Source organism: Tachysurus fulvidraco, chromosome 5 (genome assembly GCF_022655615.1).
Source record: "Tachysurus fulvidraco isolate hzauxx_2018 chromosome 5, HZAU_PFXX_2.0, whole genome shotgun sequence".
Taxonomy (NCBI): domain Eukaryota; kingdom Metazoa; phylum Chordata; class Actinopteri; order Siluriformes; family Bagridae; genus Tachysurus; species Tachysurus fulvidraco.
In genome coordinates this window covers 10,589,165-10,605,389 of record NC_062522.1, presented here as the reverse complement: position 1 = coordinate 10,605,389, position 16,225 = coordinate 10,589,165, and the positions used below count along the sequence as shown (strand labels likewise).

The following is a 16,225-nucleotide window of genomic DNA, read 5'->3' as shown; positions in this document are numbered from 1 at the left end:
ATACAGAATAATCTGATTAGATTTATATATATATATATATATAAAGTTTTAAAGGGCCTCTGGCCATTTTCCTGGAGCTCTCGGAGAGGCAGAGAGTGGGATTTTGGCAGTCTGAAATAGAGAGATGATGAAAGCAGCTGGGACAGGCTTACCGGATTTTATTTCCTTTGTCCTGGTTGCAGATGGGCAGCAGATCCAGCAGGACTTTATAGAAATAGCGGAGGGTAAAGTCGATGCCCATTACTGCTACTGCATAGCCTGGGGCCATCTGAGAGCTAAATGCAAGAGGAAAGACACTGAAGGTGAGACAGGAGAAAGGGACTGAGCATTACACATCTGGGTTAGAAAACTCTGCTTTAATTATTCATTGGTGAAAGATAATGAAATAGAAAGATTTGCATAACTATTCAAACCCTGGGCTTAATATTTGGCTGAAAAAAATGATTAAAGAATTGATATGTCTATCACCTTTAAACCTGATACTTTTTGTGTATATATAAGGAAGCAAAACATATCCGCACTATATGGTGCTACCACCACCATGCTTCACTTTGAACTTTAATTTCATCATAATCCTTCATACATACTACAACAGCATTTAACCCACTGAGGGATTAGATGAGGGTTTTTTTGGTGGGTGATCAACAGATCAAACAAGTGATAGACTAAATACCTCGTACTAAAAGCTAAACATACCGACTTTAGACGTCAACAACCGAGCAGACATCTTAAATGTCAATTCAAAATCTAAAATCGTTCCATATAAACACTGTACATTTCTCATTTGGTAATGAGCATCAGAGAGCAACTGTCAAATAAATGTTCCTTCATTGCCTATAAAAATTAGCTTTGATTCAGAGCTTATATGCTTTCATATTCTCTATAAGTAATGCATGTCCTGACCTCGAGGCGTGGATGGTGTGGCTGATGGTGACCACATAGCCTGCTCCACCAACATCCAGGTACGGTCCAGTAAAAGTGATCAAACCAGGATTGGCCACAGCATGCAGATACCTATAAAAACAAAAGTGTTAAATGTCAAATCAGTTCATACTAATTAAAAATGGCTTCCATGCCATGTAACGTTTACTCATTGTATCAATGCCCTGCAATCAGCACTGGACACGAGTAATGAAACTGTGTGAAACTAAAAACATCAGGTTTAAAGCTGCATTAAAAGCAGCAGTTCACAGAGTCTAAGGTCTTTAAATCTGCTGATCATCACCAGCACCCAGGGAGTCTAGAAGGCTTTTGGTGTTGTGTTAGAGCACGAAGACCTGTGCCCTCAGGCCCTAATCTCACCATTGTCTCCTAGTGGGGTCAAAGGCTTTGTCCATCAGTGAGCCGGGGTAAATCCGCAGCACCCCATTGGGTGTTGCTATGTAACGGCGCACAATGTAGCAGTTCAAGCTGCTCAGCTCCATGAGACTCAGCCATTCGTCCGTCACGTGACTGGTTGCCATCACATCATTCCTGACAGACGACTAAGAAGAAAAAAAAAAATCTGAGTTCAAACTAAATTTTTATCAAATCTGTTCAAATATTAGAAAAAAAAGAGAAGAAAAGAAGGAAGGAGGACCTTCGGAGGCCAAAGTGTGGATGTGAAATAGAGTTTTCAGGTCTCTAAAAAGTGTTTAGAACACATTATTGGTGTGTTAGCCGGTCAGAGTTACCGCCGTGATGCTTATTTGATTAAAATTCACCACAACTGGCAGCTTCATGTTTGAACACATCAGTCAAACTTTAATAACTATCCAGTAACACAATTAGTATTCTGGCTTTACTGACATTCGAACGGCTCATCTTTTTTATTGCAGTGCAAATGATCCCACTTTGAGAAAGTATAGACTTCAGCAGGGTGAAGACATGAGAATTTATACAATACTTTCCAATTTGATTATAAAAGTACTGAAAAAAAAGAAGAGTCAGTGGTATACACTCACTCAGTCAGGAGGCTGGATTAGTTGGTACTTTAATGCTGTACTTTTTATAGTTAGCAACTTAGCTAGATTACAAACAAACAAACCAACTCAGAGGCAGATACGCAAGACAGACTATACAAAAAACACTGTGTAAAACATGATTTATTTTTTTATTTCGTTTGAATTAATTTAGAAAAACTGGATTGCATTTATAACGCTGGGGAAACCAGACCACTAAAATGGTACGCATAGTTTAATTGCTAACGCTATTACAAGTGAGGACATAAGTTGGCTCCCAAGGTTACAGGGACACATTTTTCACAAATTTCAAGTTTGTATGCAGCTACTGGCATAAATTGGACTGTGTAACTCAGGCTGTGGGGAGTGTGTGCTTTTCTTCAGGCCTGGCTTGGCTATGAGGCATGTATCATCACGCTTTAGTGTTTGTAAAGAAGGCTATTATTCCAATCATAAAAAGCAACCGCATTCCATCTGTTACGCAAACATACAAATAGAGTCCCAATCTGTTCCGTCGCAGCCTTTCTTCAGTCATTTTTTCTTCATTACATGATTTTGTGTGTGTTTGTGTACCTGCAGGCCTGCCGAGGTGTGTGTGTTGTCACTCAGCAGACAGTGAAGCGTAAATAAATGTGCGTGCATGTGTGTGTGTATACCTTTAGGCTCAGGTTGGCTCTGAGATGTGTGTGTGTATGTGTCACTCAGAAGGGAGTGTGTATGTGTACCTTCAGGCCGGGGTTGGCGATGAGGCGTGTGTTATCACTCAGGTAAGCTGTGTAGTGTTCCACCATGCGCTTGGTCTCAGGCTGACTCAGGTGCTCATAAGGAGACGAGAAACTCCCGGCTGATAACATCACGGTTGGGCTCTCTGTGGAGAAAATACGGCTTAAAATACACGTAGAGAATGGTGTAATTCCTCTAGGCACAGTAATGTGAAATCCGAGTACATTATTTTGCCGAATTCAGACATGGTGCATCCCTTCTTATTTCTTCATACTGTAAAAATGCATATCTTTTTTAATAATGCAATGAATATGGTTTTATTGAAGTTTTTTAACGGTTATGTTACCATCGGTATTGGCAAACAATTACTGTATGAACGTACAAACTACACTAACAGCTCGTTCACAATAACTTTCATTGCAGACACTCCACATATTACATTTTGTGAAATATCAGCCTTTTTGTTAAATAAATAAACAAACAAACAAATAAATTCTAATCATTAATGTAGTACAGTTTTCTGTAAGGAGACAAAACATTTGTGGAAGGACTTTCCAGTGTCACTGCTTTGTATTTAAAAAAAAAAACCTGCTATAAAATAAATGATTACTTGTGTTTTTCTGATGTTACCCAACATTAAATGTAACTAAATTAATAAACAATATGAGGTGATTCATAAGTGGAAGAAAGGAATATATAAGACAAAATATATATCATATAAAGGCGATACATCATTGGATAATGGATCCCACCACCCTCTCGTTGCTTATTTGTCCTATGAGTAATTGTTAGCTAATACAGAAGTCGTTTTGCAATAGTGTTGTGTTAAATTATTACGATTAAATTATTCACCCATCTGTTACAAGAAAATCACTAGGACACAAGCCTTTACCGTACACCACTTTGGTGCACAGAATTGGTGTTCGGTGTTGGAGTTTGGCGTCTGGATAAATTCCTAGTGCATCATTGTAACGGTGTGATTTAGCTCTCAGGCTGCTTACCGACGGTAGCCAGCTGTTTGAAGTGCAGACAGGAGCTGGGTTGGCCCAGCAGGTCGAGTCGGTGGTACAAGAGCTTACTGCTGGGGGCTGTGTTCAGGTTCTTCAGCTGCTTCACAGGAATCTCAGGCTGAACATACACTATGCACAGGATAAACGACGTGTCCTGAACCTACACAACACAGACCAAAAGCAAATGAGATTTATAGGAGTTGGGGTGGGGAAATGACAGACATATTTCGATGCTAATGTAAAATCTGATATCAGTGTTACAAAGTGCTGCCTGAAGTGTTTGGCACCAATGGAAAACGTTAGGTCAGATTTAACTAATATTAAGTATCCTACCTTACGCTATTGCATTTACAGACAGCAACACACACATTGATCACACACTCTAGCTCAAAAGTCTTAAGTCTCTTTAATTTCAAACATGATTACTTTCAAAATAAAAAGTGTTTTATGAGCCAGATTTAAAAACACCGGAGCTTGTAATACAGCCACCTCGTCTGAAAAATGTGTTCTGGCACGAAGACGCAATTCTTCGACGGTCTTCTTTATATGAAACACTTGGTAGATGAAGACAGAGTTAATAAGGTAAGCTTAAGGCAGAGTGTTCCAGAAAGCATAGCAGCTGAAATATGTTTTCATTTTATGTCTCACTTAAATGTCCATTTCTGTCTTTTGGCAGATGCAGTTATTCAGTTCGACTTGTAGTGCGTCATAGTTTCAATCAAAAACGTATCCTCGAGCTAGCACAAACGGGTCAAGGTCTATGTATACGATCAAGCCAAAATCCTATAAGAAAAGAGTTAGTATTAGTTGGTAGAGCACCAAGAACAGTACAGGTTTTTTTTCTTTTTTTTTTATTGCTCATGACGACACTGTTGGACAGCTGAGATAAGTAGAAAAGATTCATTAAAGATTCATGTTACTGCCAAACCTAGCAATTTAGGTTAACTTTCTGAAATGCACAGTGAGATATAAATAAAGCTAAAACCTAGTGGGAAAATGGCATTGCTTGGAAATGTTACAAAAGTTCTCAAATATAACTATGTGGGAATGTAGAAAGCCTGAGGACTGAGCTGAAAGTCCATGGTTTCTTCTTCTGTCTACTATCTAACCTGCCCTAAACTAGAACTGCACAGATTTAAGGAGGCAGTGTTGACTGCAGTGCCAATACCAGTTTCCAAGCGTAGCTGACGTTGTAGGCATCTCGGCTCGGGTCACGCAGACGGTTCACGTGCCAGGACAGAGACGAGTTGATGGGTACAGAGATCACCTGGCTCCCCAGAGGCAAACTGCCACAGAACAATAAAGTGTCATTAATCATCCAATAGCCTTGTATAAAATAACTCCCTCCACCTTTTGAAAGCTACGTTACAAAATGTTTCATCATGCTGTTAACCACAATGAAGCAGCCACTCACCTGAGGATGTTCTGGCGAACAGCGGCGAATCCGGGGATGTTCTCATAATGGATGATGTCTGTGTGTAGTGGGGCTTCAGTCATCAGGTACGGGCGAGTCAGGGATGGGTGCATGAGGGTGAAACCTGACAACAATAATCCAGTAGTATTAGATATACTCATATATGAGGTAAAGTAAAACTCATTATGCAAATTAACCCCAAAACTCAATAACAGCTATTTAATGAAAGTTCACTATCTTGACACTTACTTTGAATTTCAGTCAAATCTATTAAACCGTAGTCTAGTAAAAATAATCTTTGTATTACATAGAAAAAGTGATTTTCGTTATAGCTCGTGCAGCTACATTGTTATTTTTGGAATGTTCATACGGGCTTCTCTTTATCACATTATTCTAGAAAACATACTAGAAAACTGTAGCAGGCAGAGAGAAAAAAAATAATACCACACCAAAATCGAGTGTGTCATTCTAGTTCCTCCTCCAGATGTGCACCAAGCAACAGCAAATAACAACAAGGCAAAAGTCTTGTTTGTTGGCTACTTAATTCTAAGCTCCTCTCGACCACAGTCCCAGCCACTTATTTTTTCCTGGCTCATCAAACTGAGGCTCATGAATTCTGAGGTCTAAATTCAATCAAGAAAAGAAAGTAACTCCAAATGCATCTTTTACATATGCCACAAATCTCCTTCATAAATTGTTGTTTCTAATGGGTCAGTTCATTGGCAATTGTTTATAACATTTTGTTGATCTTACAGTAGATGTCTTCTGTAATGCTGTAGCAAGGGATTTTTTTTTATACAAAAAATACGTTGTCACCTCTGTATCTACTGCTACATGGAAAGTGCGATAGCATTTCTGAATATCTTCTAACCTTGACAATGAAGCAATGCACTGAAACCATAAGAGGCTCGACCGGTAACCCTACCGACATTCATCATACAGTCATTATCTTGTGACTCCTATATAATTTGCATCCAGTCCTGCAATAAATATTCTATTCTGTTATGACGTACGCATTGTAAATAACTAGTTCACAACACGTGACTTTGCAGTATTCTACTACCTGAAGTGTAATTTCGGTTGTATCACCTTCCTGCCGTTTTTGCTTTATTGTGTTTGAATTCATGCAACGTTCTTCAAACGGGTAGCAAGAATCCTTGAATCTGATAACGTTAGATAGCAACACGGAGGTCGATCAAGGGGCATTTAATCGTCCGTGCTGTGCCTTGGCTATGGTTTACTATGAATTTATTGGGCAGCTGGAGACGGCAGATGCAGCATCCTCTTACCTGGAGAGCGGAGCTTCGGATTCTCAAGAGATCGCAAGCTTAGCCTCATTAATGGAAATGAGAATGAGCTCTAACAAGCATATATTTTGCTCATTTATTCACTATAGCATCTTATTTAATTTACCCTAAGCTGGAAATATGTTGATTAAGAAATGTCGATTATTACAAATTAGAATTTTTCAGCAATAACAAATTGAGATCAGGTCTGCTGCGGTCGGAAGTGATGTGTGCCATCTAGTCTTTATGGCAGACTAAAAAAAAAAAAAGTTAAATTCACAATTCTGATTGGTCAGAAGATGTGGATTCATTTCTTCTCTATAACATCAGCTCTATATAACAGTACAAGCAGAATCAGGCTAAATGCTAATGTTTACGTTCTAATACCCTTATCGTTTCTATGGTAACCGTTTACAAATAGAATAATACTCCATATAAACCGGTTTTAAAACGTGTGATTGTTAATGTGATTATTTTTATGAAGAACCTTTTATTTAGCATTTCAGGATTGAGGGAGGGAGTCTGTAGTGTGTACCAGAGGTAAAGCTGTAACTAAATTTTCCACCCCAGGAAACGGTGTGAAGTGAATTGAGGTTTCTTGTTATTAAGACCAGCTGCATTTTGTTGCCTTTATAACTTCACAGAGAAACAGAAGGTCTCGTGAGGTATTAACTGTTTATAGCTGATATGATTTAAAAGATAACAGGTATTTTTTAGACAAAACATGAAATTGATAAAAAAATAATAATAATAATGTAATACATGAAACAGTTTGTCCTGGTAAACCGCTGTGGTATATGTATCATAGAAGACTTTCAGACACGCTGTTATCGGAAAAGATCCTTCGGGGTGGTAAGTCATGTAGGACACCATCGCAGCATGCGGTCGCTGATTATTTTCTATTACAGCAAAACCTATTGTGTTCTATTCCTTACATAAACATTGCAAAGGAAGCCACTTTGGCAAGAAGCCTGGAATTTTGTAACAGATAATTTCCTCTAATGGACTGCTCGATTGATCTAACAGGCCTCTGAGTGAGGGTCAGCTGTAGGTAAGCCAAATTAAAGCTTAAAGCTGCACCGCTGAAGGATGTCTGACAGGGTTGTTGCTTCCGAAATAGAACTTTGGAGGTAATTGTGCTGCATCATGTTGCGCAAGTTACTACAAAACCTGCTGCAAACTGATGGAACCCCACCGTATCAGTGCTCCTACCTTTGTTATCTATGAGGAAAGTGTATGAGGCCAACGAGTCCTGGTAGTAGGTGACGTCCTCGAGGATATAAGCGAGGTTCACGTCCACTCCCACGACTCCGAGCAGCAGGTTCCCAAAGTAGCACGGTCGGCTGACCGTCATAATGAAGCCTAGGGGAAATAAAAAAAAAAAAAAAAGTGATAAACAATGTGATGACTCTGAGGCATCAAAACATTGGACTGATTGGTGATGCATCAGAACCAGGTTCGAAACGGAGGGTCGAGCAGCTTGAACTGACAACCTTAATGCAAAAATCACATTATTCTCTAGTGGGCTAAATGCACCACAGATGCTGTTCCAGGTTTACCTGACACTAGAGCAACAGTGTCCAATCTTATCCACAAAGCAGGGGTGGGTGCAGGTTTTCATCCAATTAAGCAGAAGAAACACCAGATTCTACACATTTAAATCAGTTAATCTTGGATTTCAACAGGTTCATGTGCAGATTCTGCTCGATTGGGATGAAAATTTGCACCAACACCAGCACTATGTGTATAAGACTGGACACCCCAGGATTATTATTGTTCACATATACTCCTGATATTCTATACTACTACTCCTATATTGTGTGTGTGTGTTTCAAAGAGTACAATCAATATAAATATGAGACACAGTACAGGCTGTGTTCTAACTCACCATCACCCATCTGGTCAGCATAGGGCAGACTAAAAGCCGCCACATCGATCATGCGGTTTGGCAGGTTGATGTAGAAACGTCCCACGCTGGTCTCCAGGTTACTGAGCTGGTTCAACACCATCATGCTGCCCTTCACGACAGGGAGGGTAGTACGATCTGAAATGCTGTACTTTGCAGAGTTCTGCTCTGCCAGGTCACGCATAAAGGCCAACTCCTTCAGACCGGTTACGCCCTCTGTGTGCAAGAAACATTTTGTGTTTTTTTTATTAAAATCATCATCGATCCTAATTTTCATGTCTCTCTATAGATGTGGCAACGTTGCTGCCACAAAAATCCTAATACGTCAGTAACCTGACAATAAATCAGATGTCTGACCTAGTCAGCAGTTTCCTCACAAGACTGAGGCTCAAAAATATACTGATTAAAAAAAAAACAAAAAAAAACCTTTCTCCAAAAGATACCACAAAACTAAAATAACCAATACAGGATGCAGAAGTAAGACCTTTCCCCTTCAGTGATTCAGAAAACTGCTACTTTAGCTGGAAAAAAATTTCTGATGGTGTGTGGTAGACTGGGATGTAGTAGCCTAGTGACTCAAATGTTGGACCATTGATCAGAAGGTTGTGAGCTTGAATCCCAGGACCACCAAGCTGCCACTGCTGGGCGCCTGAGCAAGGCCCCTATCACTCAGTTATGCTCAGTTGTATAAAATGAGATATAAATGTAAGTCTACCAAAATGAGGTTCTCCTGCTATAAAAAGGGGACAATGCTTTGGCTGATTAATAGATATTTGCACCACTGTATATAAATACATTTGCAAGCTGCTGATGAAAACCTCTAACGATCTCTGAATCCCTGAAAAATAAACTGTGGGACATTTATAGTCATAATTTTGTTACTAAACAAAAGGCATAGCTATGATGAATTCAACTGGAACTAATAATCCTTTAACTACTAACAGGGCAGCTGTAAAACCTGCATCTGTCGTAAAAAACTGTTGACATTTAATAGAAGGCACTTGGCTTGGAGATGAATGTGAAGGGATTTGGGATTGATGGTATTTATTGTAATAAATAACTATGATACGATGTGAAATATGGGTTCATATTTGAGTTTTTTTAGAATCGTGTTCCTTCCAGTCGTCCGATTTAACCTTTTCCGAGCTGTCATTCTGTTTCAATGGAGTTGATCTCTTCTCATGTGTGTTCGTCAGAGCTACAGCACAATTCTACACTTCATACACAACCATGCTAATCAAGTCCAATCATATTTCTGTCGTCTGACACAAAAAGCCCTCTGCACTCTTTCATGTCACTGAGTGCCCTTTGATGTGTTCTGCTGCTTTTCTCTTCCTTCCTTCATCATCCTGCATTTTAATTCTCCTCATGCCCAGCTAATGCATGTTAATAACAAGATGATGCATGCAGAGACAGCGAGCCAGGTGAGGAGGACAAAAGAGAGAGGGCTTTCTTATGATATACACACACGCACACAAACACGAAGACGGGGAGATGAAACGGACAGAGCGAAATTTTTGTCAGAACTAAGAGCGTGTAGATGCACGCGTACACGAATACACACATCAAAGTTAATCAATGACCGAGATCAACGTGCTGGTAAAGGACAAGTCATGATGGAGGATAAGAAAAGGCTGGAGTGTGTGTTACCGTTGATAAGAGCATAGGTGAGGATCATTACGGAGTTGTTGAGGTGCCGATTCTCCTCTTTGACCACGTTTAGAGTGGCTCTCTTCTCATGCTCTGAGGAGTCTCGAGAGGTGACGCCTGACGATAGGTAGATTATCACCATATCAGTGTCTGTGAGAGAGAGAGAGAGAGAGAGAGAGAGAGAGAGAGAGAGAGAGAGAGAGAGAGAGAGAGAGATACACATTACCAAAGCTGTAAGAGGATCACAGTTCAGATCTAGGTTCTTGCTGAATCAGGTGTCTTACTGCTGTGGGGTCTGCCCATGCTGCTGGTGTTCCTTAGAAGCTGAAAGGCTTTCTGGAAGCCCATAGCATGCTGAGTTGCACTGTCTGAGGACTTGATGCTGTTAATGAAGGTGCTCATCTTGCGCTTGGTCTCACTGGTGGCAGGAGACAGGAAGCTCTTGTAGCACTGATCCAAGGAGCAAGAGCGAACCGCATCAGCCACCGTCAACACTGAGATCTGCAGCGGACAAAACGGACAGAAGGATGTGGGATGTTTCTAAGTAGCATTTTCACGACTGTTCATAAGATCTGGATGATTCTAACTTGTATATCTGAACTATTTTGTTCTTAACACATGCAGGCTGTGCTGTGTTCTGTACTTTATCGTGTTCGTCGATGGAGTTGAGGATGACGAGAGCGGCGTCACGGGCGATCTGGAGCTGCGTCTCACTGACAGAGGCGCCGTGGTCCACGAGCACCACCACATGCTTCGACTGAGGTCTCACCGCTGTCACATACACAGGCCTGACAAAAAACACAAGCAGTGTTCATTTCAGACCATTGAGAAGATCCTTCAGTGGCTGAAAATTTAGAAGTAATTAAAGAAAGAATGAGTGAAAGGAGGACTCGTGGCGTAATGGTGTCCACCTAGCTTAACCTCCAGCTGGAACATTAGACACTTCATGAACTCATTGCTCGGAGCTTACATATCAGAAGAAAAATGGGGCTATAACAGGCACTGAGGCAGAATAAGGAAAAACATTTCAAGATACCTGATGACACTCTTACTTTTCCAACATTTTAAAAATTCACTGGATTCTGATAAAGCGTCACGTTAGGAGCATCTGAAGCCATTTGCTGACTGGGAAACAAAAAAGACTCCATTTGTGTTCTTTCTGAGACGATACTACCTTTGTAAAATTCGGACACTAGACAGTTCAGTAGTCTGTATGCTTCTCTCGTCACAGAAACAGGAAGTAATGCGACAAGTAATGCGACCACTGTTCCAACAGGACGCAGGATCTATACTCTGCATCACTCCCTAGCATAAAAATAACCTTCATTTGTGACCCCCATAGCCTTAAGACTTTGTTAATCATAACAAACTGGAAAAAAAAAGCAACTGGGAAAATGAGCCAGGAGTACAAAGGTACATTATTGCCCCTAGATTATAGGCATTTAGTGTGTGTGCTTGCATGAGTATCCATTAAAGACTACCAGAAAATAATGCTCATCATTCATTCAGACAATAGAATGAAAAAAGAACAAGAGCGAAGAAGAGGCTCAAAAAATCCCACACTTCCCCTCAGATGATTTCTTGTGGCCATACTGAGGAAACTCTGCATACCAGCTAAATACACAGAGACGATTAAACCAGAGAATAAACTTTACAACTTCCTAAGGATCAAACTCTGCCCCTTGTACACAACACAGTGCTACAAACCCCAGTGGACTCGCTGGACACCATGCTGGCGTGTTTTTGGTGTATTTATTACAGAAGAATGGCAGTGAAAATCATTTGCTGCTTGTTTTTTCCATTGCTGACTCTTATAAAGGATGCCTTTGCTGTGTTTACTGCTCAACCTCAAGCCTGTTGTTGCCTATAAAAATGCCTTTACTCCCAATAGGCACTCCAGGAAACGTTCTTCTTGTTGAGGAATTCAATAAGTACCATTTGTAGAGAAGCTTTTGATTGAATTCAGCATTTTAGTTCATTTTAGTACAAATAATAAAAAAAAATCCCAGCATAAAAGCTATGTTTTGATTTAACACTGTGGTGGGGAATTACTAAAGAATTATGGTTTTGGTCATCAACTTTTATTAAGGAAACAAAACTAGTATTACTCCTTCACCCTAATGCAGCTTGCTTTTGTCACCTTTATTTTTTAAATCTCACTAAACTTTCTATACACTGTAATATTGTTGTAAATACAAAATGACTCATTTTCCATCCGGCCATGGCCCCAGGTCCGTGTGACTCACTTTCCATCACCCTCTTCTCCAAGTAGACAGGAGTTCCTAAAACAGCTAGTCCATTTATCCAGAAGACTTCTTTTGTGGGGAATAATGACCAAACCCTTTTTTAATACGTTCGAGCCTGAACCTAGTCAGACTCCTATCGATCGAGGTTGTGAGCTGCACTCAGCGTCAACTCGCTTAGTCTGTAGTCGTAACAAATTATTACAAACACAGTTCTGTTTATCTTTATTATACACTGCGGTTAACGATCAGAAGATGGCCGCTTGCGATAACGTGCATCATTTATTTAAAATATGCTTCTAAATTATTCAGAACGGTCAAGGAGTCAATCCTGGGTGTGAGGTGGGAAACCACCCATTGGACTCTAAGCCATAATGTGTACCCATGTACAGTGTTGTGCTAGTTACTAAGAAATAGTAACTAGTTACAGGTACTAGTTACTTCATTCAAAAAGTAACTCAATTACTTTGTTGATTACTTACACCAAAAAAGTAATGAGTTACTGTTAAAAGTAACTTTTTACTTACTTTTTTAAAGAAATAATGAGCATATTTCCACTTAGAGAAACTCGTCTTGCTCTCGTCTTGACTCGCCGTTACTGCCGCACATACATGAATAAATGGAAACACTCCCACAGTGCGGCGTCTTCCTGTTTACAGCGATTGGCATCCACCGATCCTACAATGCGTCGCTGTGGTAAACTGGTTAGACTGTAGGCTACCATACGGTAACAGAGTTACTTTATTTAAAAATTAATGCGTTAGAGTATTAGTTACTGTTAAAAGTAACTGCATTACTGTAACGCGTTATTGCCCAACACTGCCCATGTACACACATTTACTCCATTTTATAGTCAGCATTGTATGTTTTCCTGAGGTGGATGAAAACTAAAGAACATGTAGGAAACCCATGAGGATACCGGAGGAACATGTGAAACTCCAATAGAAAGAAGTCAGGATCAGGCCTGGGACCTTGGAGCTGTATGGTGGAAACTTTACCCACTACTGTGCTGCCATTATACTGTATATTTATCTGCATCCTCAGACTGATGAATATTTAAAATCTATAAGCAGATCTGTGAAATTACTCTTTAACCTCACAAAGACTGAAATTGTTCTCATTTCTCACTTTTATAACTACAGAGCCTTTCTATTAGTTTTAGTGTAGTTACTGAGTAATAGTTGTTGCGTAATAGTTGAGTACTGAGTAATTAGCTCCGAGATGATTAAACGAATAATACCCTGAGATCTTGGTGTGGTTTTGATTCCCACCAAACTAGAGTTCTTAATCTGGGCAATGTAGCTGAAAAACTCTTCTATTCTGTTGGAAAGTCTCCCAAAATGAGGGAGAGAGTGCTTTTATGGGGGAAAAGTGTGATGTGATCCAAGTGATTATTCAAGCATATGGAGAGCATTTGTCTTAGGTTTTGTTCAGTTAAGTGGTCTAAATGCAAAACAAATAAAGAATAGAGCTTTGCATTCTGCACCCAAGGAAGCCTGTGAGAGCGATACAAGGATCCTGGCAGTAAAAAGATTTCTGACAGCCTTTTCTCCAAACGTATGTGGCTTTTTACTGAGATCTGTTGATAGGTAATGTACTCTCACACTTTCACTGAGTCACTGTGGTCGTGTGTGTGTGTGTGTGTGTGTGTGTGTGTGTGTGTGTGTGTGTGTGTGTGTGTGTGTGTGTGTGTGTTTGATTTCTGCACCTGCTCCTGTGCTCAAATGTGCTTTTGCAGTGAAACTTGTGAGCAGGAAACACAGTGAAGATGCCCTCCTCTGAGCTGAAGTACTGCCACTTGATGCCTGGGTTTGACTTCAGGTTGTCTGCCAACACTAAGACATCCGAGAGAGAGAGAGAGAGAGGGGGGGGGGGAGTGGGAGAGAGAAAGAGAGGGAGTGGGAGAGATGTAGGGAGGAAGAGGGAGAGGAAGGGGGAGAGGGAGGGAGGGAGAAAGAGATATTAGGACACATTAGTTATTGGCTGTAATTTATTCAAGCAGCAAAATATCTGAAACAAAAATTCAGAAATAAAACGTGTAGATTTCCTCAACAGCTCTATTCAGGCTGGATTAGTTTTACAGTGAAAGGTGGGCCAATTTGTTATTACTGGAATATCTCTGGGCTTTTAGTTCTATCTGAATCCATCATATCAGTAGTTTGTGCATTCATGTGTCCTGAAAGATTACATACCTGTCTACCTGAATTAACATGCTGAATTGACAAAGATCCTATAATATCTTTGGGTTTGCACCTTTTCTTCAACATAAAGTCACACCAGATAGCCCTCTTTTCTATTCTCTCCCAAAACCAAACCAAATATTATTTGAACAGTGCTCATCAATCAGCCGTGATGCCCAGAACCAAGACGACTACAGCACTGTACTGTTGGCACACGGTAAAGCTGCAGCGTTAATGTAGTGTAACGAGGCAGGCCGAGTGTGTTTTGCTTGGACGTGCCTCTGGTTTGTGAGGCCCGGCGCCCAGATTCATACAGACAAGATCATCCTATCCAAACACCCCAATCACATCGCTCACTCTGCCGTAAGTGTTTATTTAATCTGCACAAGCAGGAACAAGGAAGACAGAACGAGGGACGAGAGCTAAATGACCCTTTACACCTGGATAACAGAAGTGCTTCATTAGTAAAACACAGATTCGGGTTCAAAACGAGTTACACATCCACTGTATTTCGACTTTCATAGGTCTAATGTGGAATTCTCATTCTCTATATAAAGAGGAGAAAAATAGCTTATTTGAGGACCACACCGATGTATTAGCCGACATGGACCACGCTTTCATTAGCCATCACGAGGCCGGTGCTTCCTAACATTAAGAGCGAGACATGGTAAAATTTCTCCAGTTGAATGGAAGAGCTGGCAAAAAAAAAATAAAAAATGAAGACATTAGAAATTTCAGTCATTTCAGAAGGTGACTTGATCTTTAGTTATTTGAGGTGTTTAACATGCAAGCCAATCCAAGACTTATAAAACATGCGAGGTGACTGAAAATTGTTAACATGATGAACTGATTGATGCAGAATGAGTTTTTCCGCTGGGAAAAAAATAAAAATAAAAATAAAGACTATAGGAAAAAAAATGGGTTGATCTGGAGTATTACAGTGAAATAGAGATTCGGATCAGGCTGGATTCACTGACCTCGAGCTCTTAAGAGGAAAGAGAAGGCCAGACGCATCCACTAGCACCCTGCACCATTAATCAGGACTGAGCGTATAAACAGGAACTTTGGAACATGTTGACAGTTTGAAGAATCGTATACATTCGCTGCTCCACAACACTTAATCCTGCACTCAGTGTTTAGAGAAGCTGACAACCATGAGCATAAAGAAAAGAAAAAAAAAGACCTTCATTTCCTCGATCCCTCTCTCAGGCTCCTAAACCAGGCTCCTTCTATTCGTTTCTTTATACCTTCTGCTTCTCTGGAGTCCTTTTCTTCTGATAAGATGATCGTTTATCTTGATTAAATGTGTGACTTGATTCTGCTAAGCTTCTTGACCAAAGCAGAACAGGCATACGATGAAACACTGCTTTGATTTAAAGCTTTAAAATATAGTTTGTCTGGATTCTATTAGAATTTACTGTTTGAACAAATAATATAATTTGTGCCACAAGCACACGTTTCTTGTGTAGCGGTTTAACGTCTGCTGGTAACGTCTGCTGGAGGACACTATTTCCAAACTGCAGCGGCCTTGAGCCGCTAATGTTCCCTAATCCACTTCAAAAATTATTCAGGAATGGTTAGGAGGTGGTAGGGAGAAGTGGTTAAGGTGTTGGACTAAGGTTGTGAGTTCAAACCCCCAGGGTCACTACTGGTCCCCTGAGCAAGGCCCTTACCCCTCTATTGCTCAGTCTGATCGAGCATCTGCTAGATGGACAAACAAGTCCTATACAAGAAGGTCCGAGCCTGAAACTTGTAGGACTTCCTGTCAGCTACCTCTGCACATCCTCAGAGGTCTGGTACAGTCCATGCCTCGAGTCAGAGCTGATTTGGAGGACCTACACAATATTAAGACAGGTGGTTTTAATCTTATGGC

At 40.4% G+C, this 16,225-nt stretch overlaps 1 protein-coding gene across 3 annotated transcripts in view; it reads right to left on the bottom strand.

The window, feature by feature from the left end:
• Positions 1-16,225, bottom strand: part of cachd1 (cache domain containing 1) — a 77,548-nt gene that overhangs the window by 13,106 nt on the left and 48,217 nt on the right. For all 3 annotated transcript variants that reach the window (XM_027146903.2, XM_027146904.2, XM_027146905.2), the window contains exons 5-17: positions 13,881-14,007; positions 10,573-10,717; positions 10,214-10,430; positions 9,930-10,079; positions 8,262-8,495; positions 7,586-7,735; positions 5,088-5,211; positions 4,842-4,959; positions 3,665-3,833; positions 2,666-2,808; positions 1,303-1,484; positions 904-1,014; positions 153-275 (exon numbers count right to left, since the gene is read on the bottom strand). In XM_027146903.2, the coding sequence (XP_027002704.1) occupies positions 153-275; positions 904-1,014; positions 1,303-1,484; positions 2,666-2,808; positions 3,665-3,833; positions 4,842-4,959; positions 5,088-5,211; positions 7,586-7,735; positions 8,262-8,495; positions 9,930-10,079; positions 10,214-10,430; positions 10,573-10,717; positions 13,881-14,007 (1,993 nt within the window). The remainder of the gene's footprint in view (positions 1-152; positions 276-903; positions 1,015-1,302; positions 1,485-2,665; positions 2,809-3,664; positions 3,834-4,841; positions 4,960-5,087; positions 5,212-7,585; positions 7,736-8,261; positions 8,496-9,929; positions 10,080-10,213; positions 10,431-10,572; positions 10,718-13,880; positions 14,008-16,225) is intronic.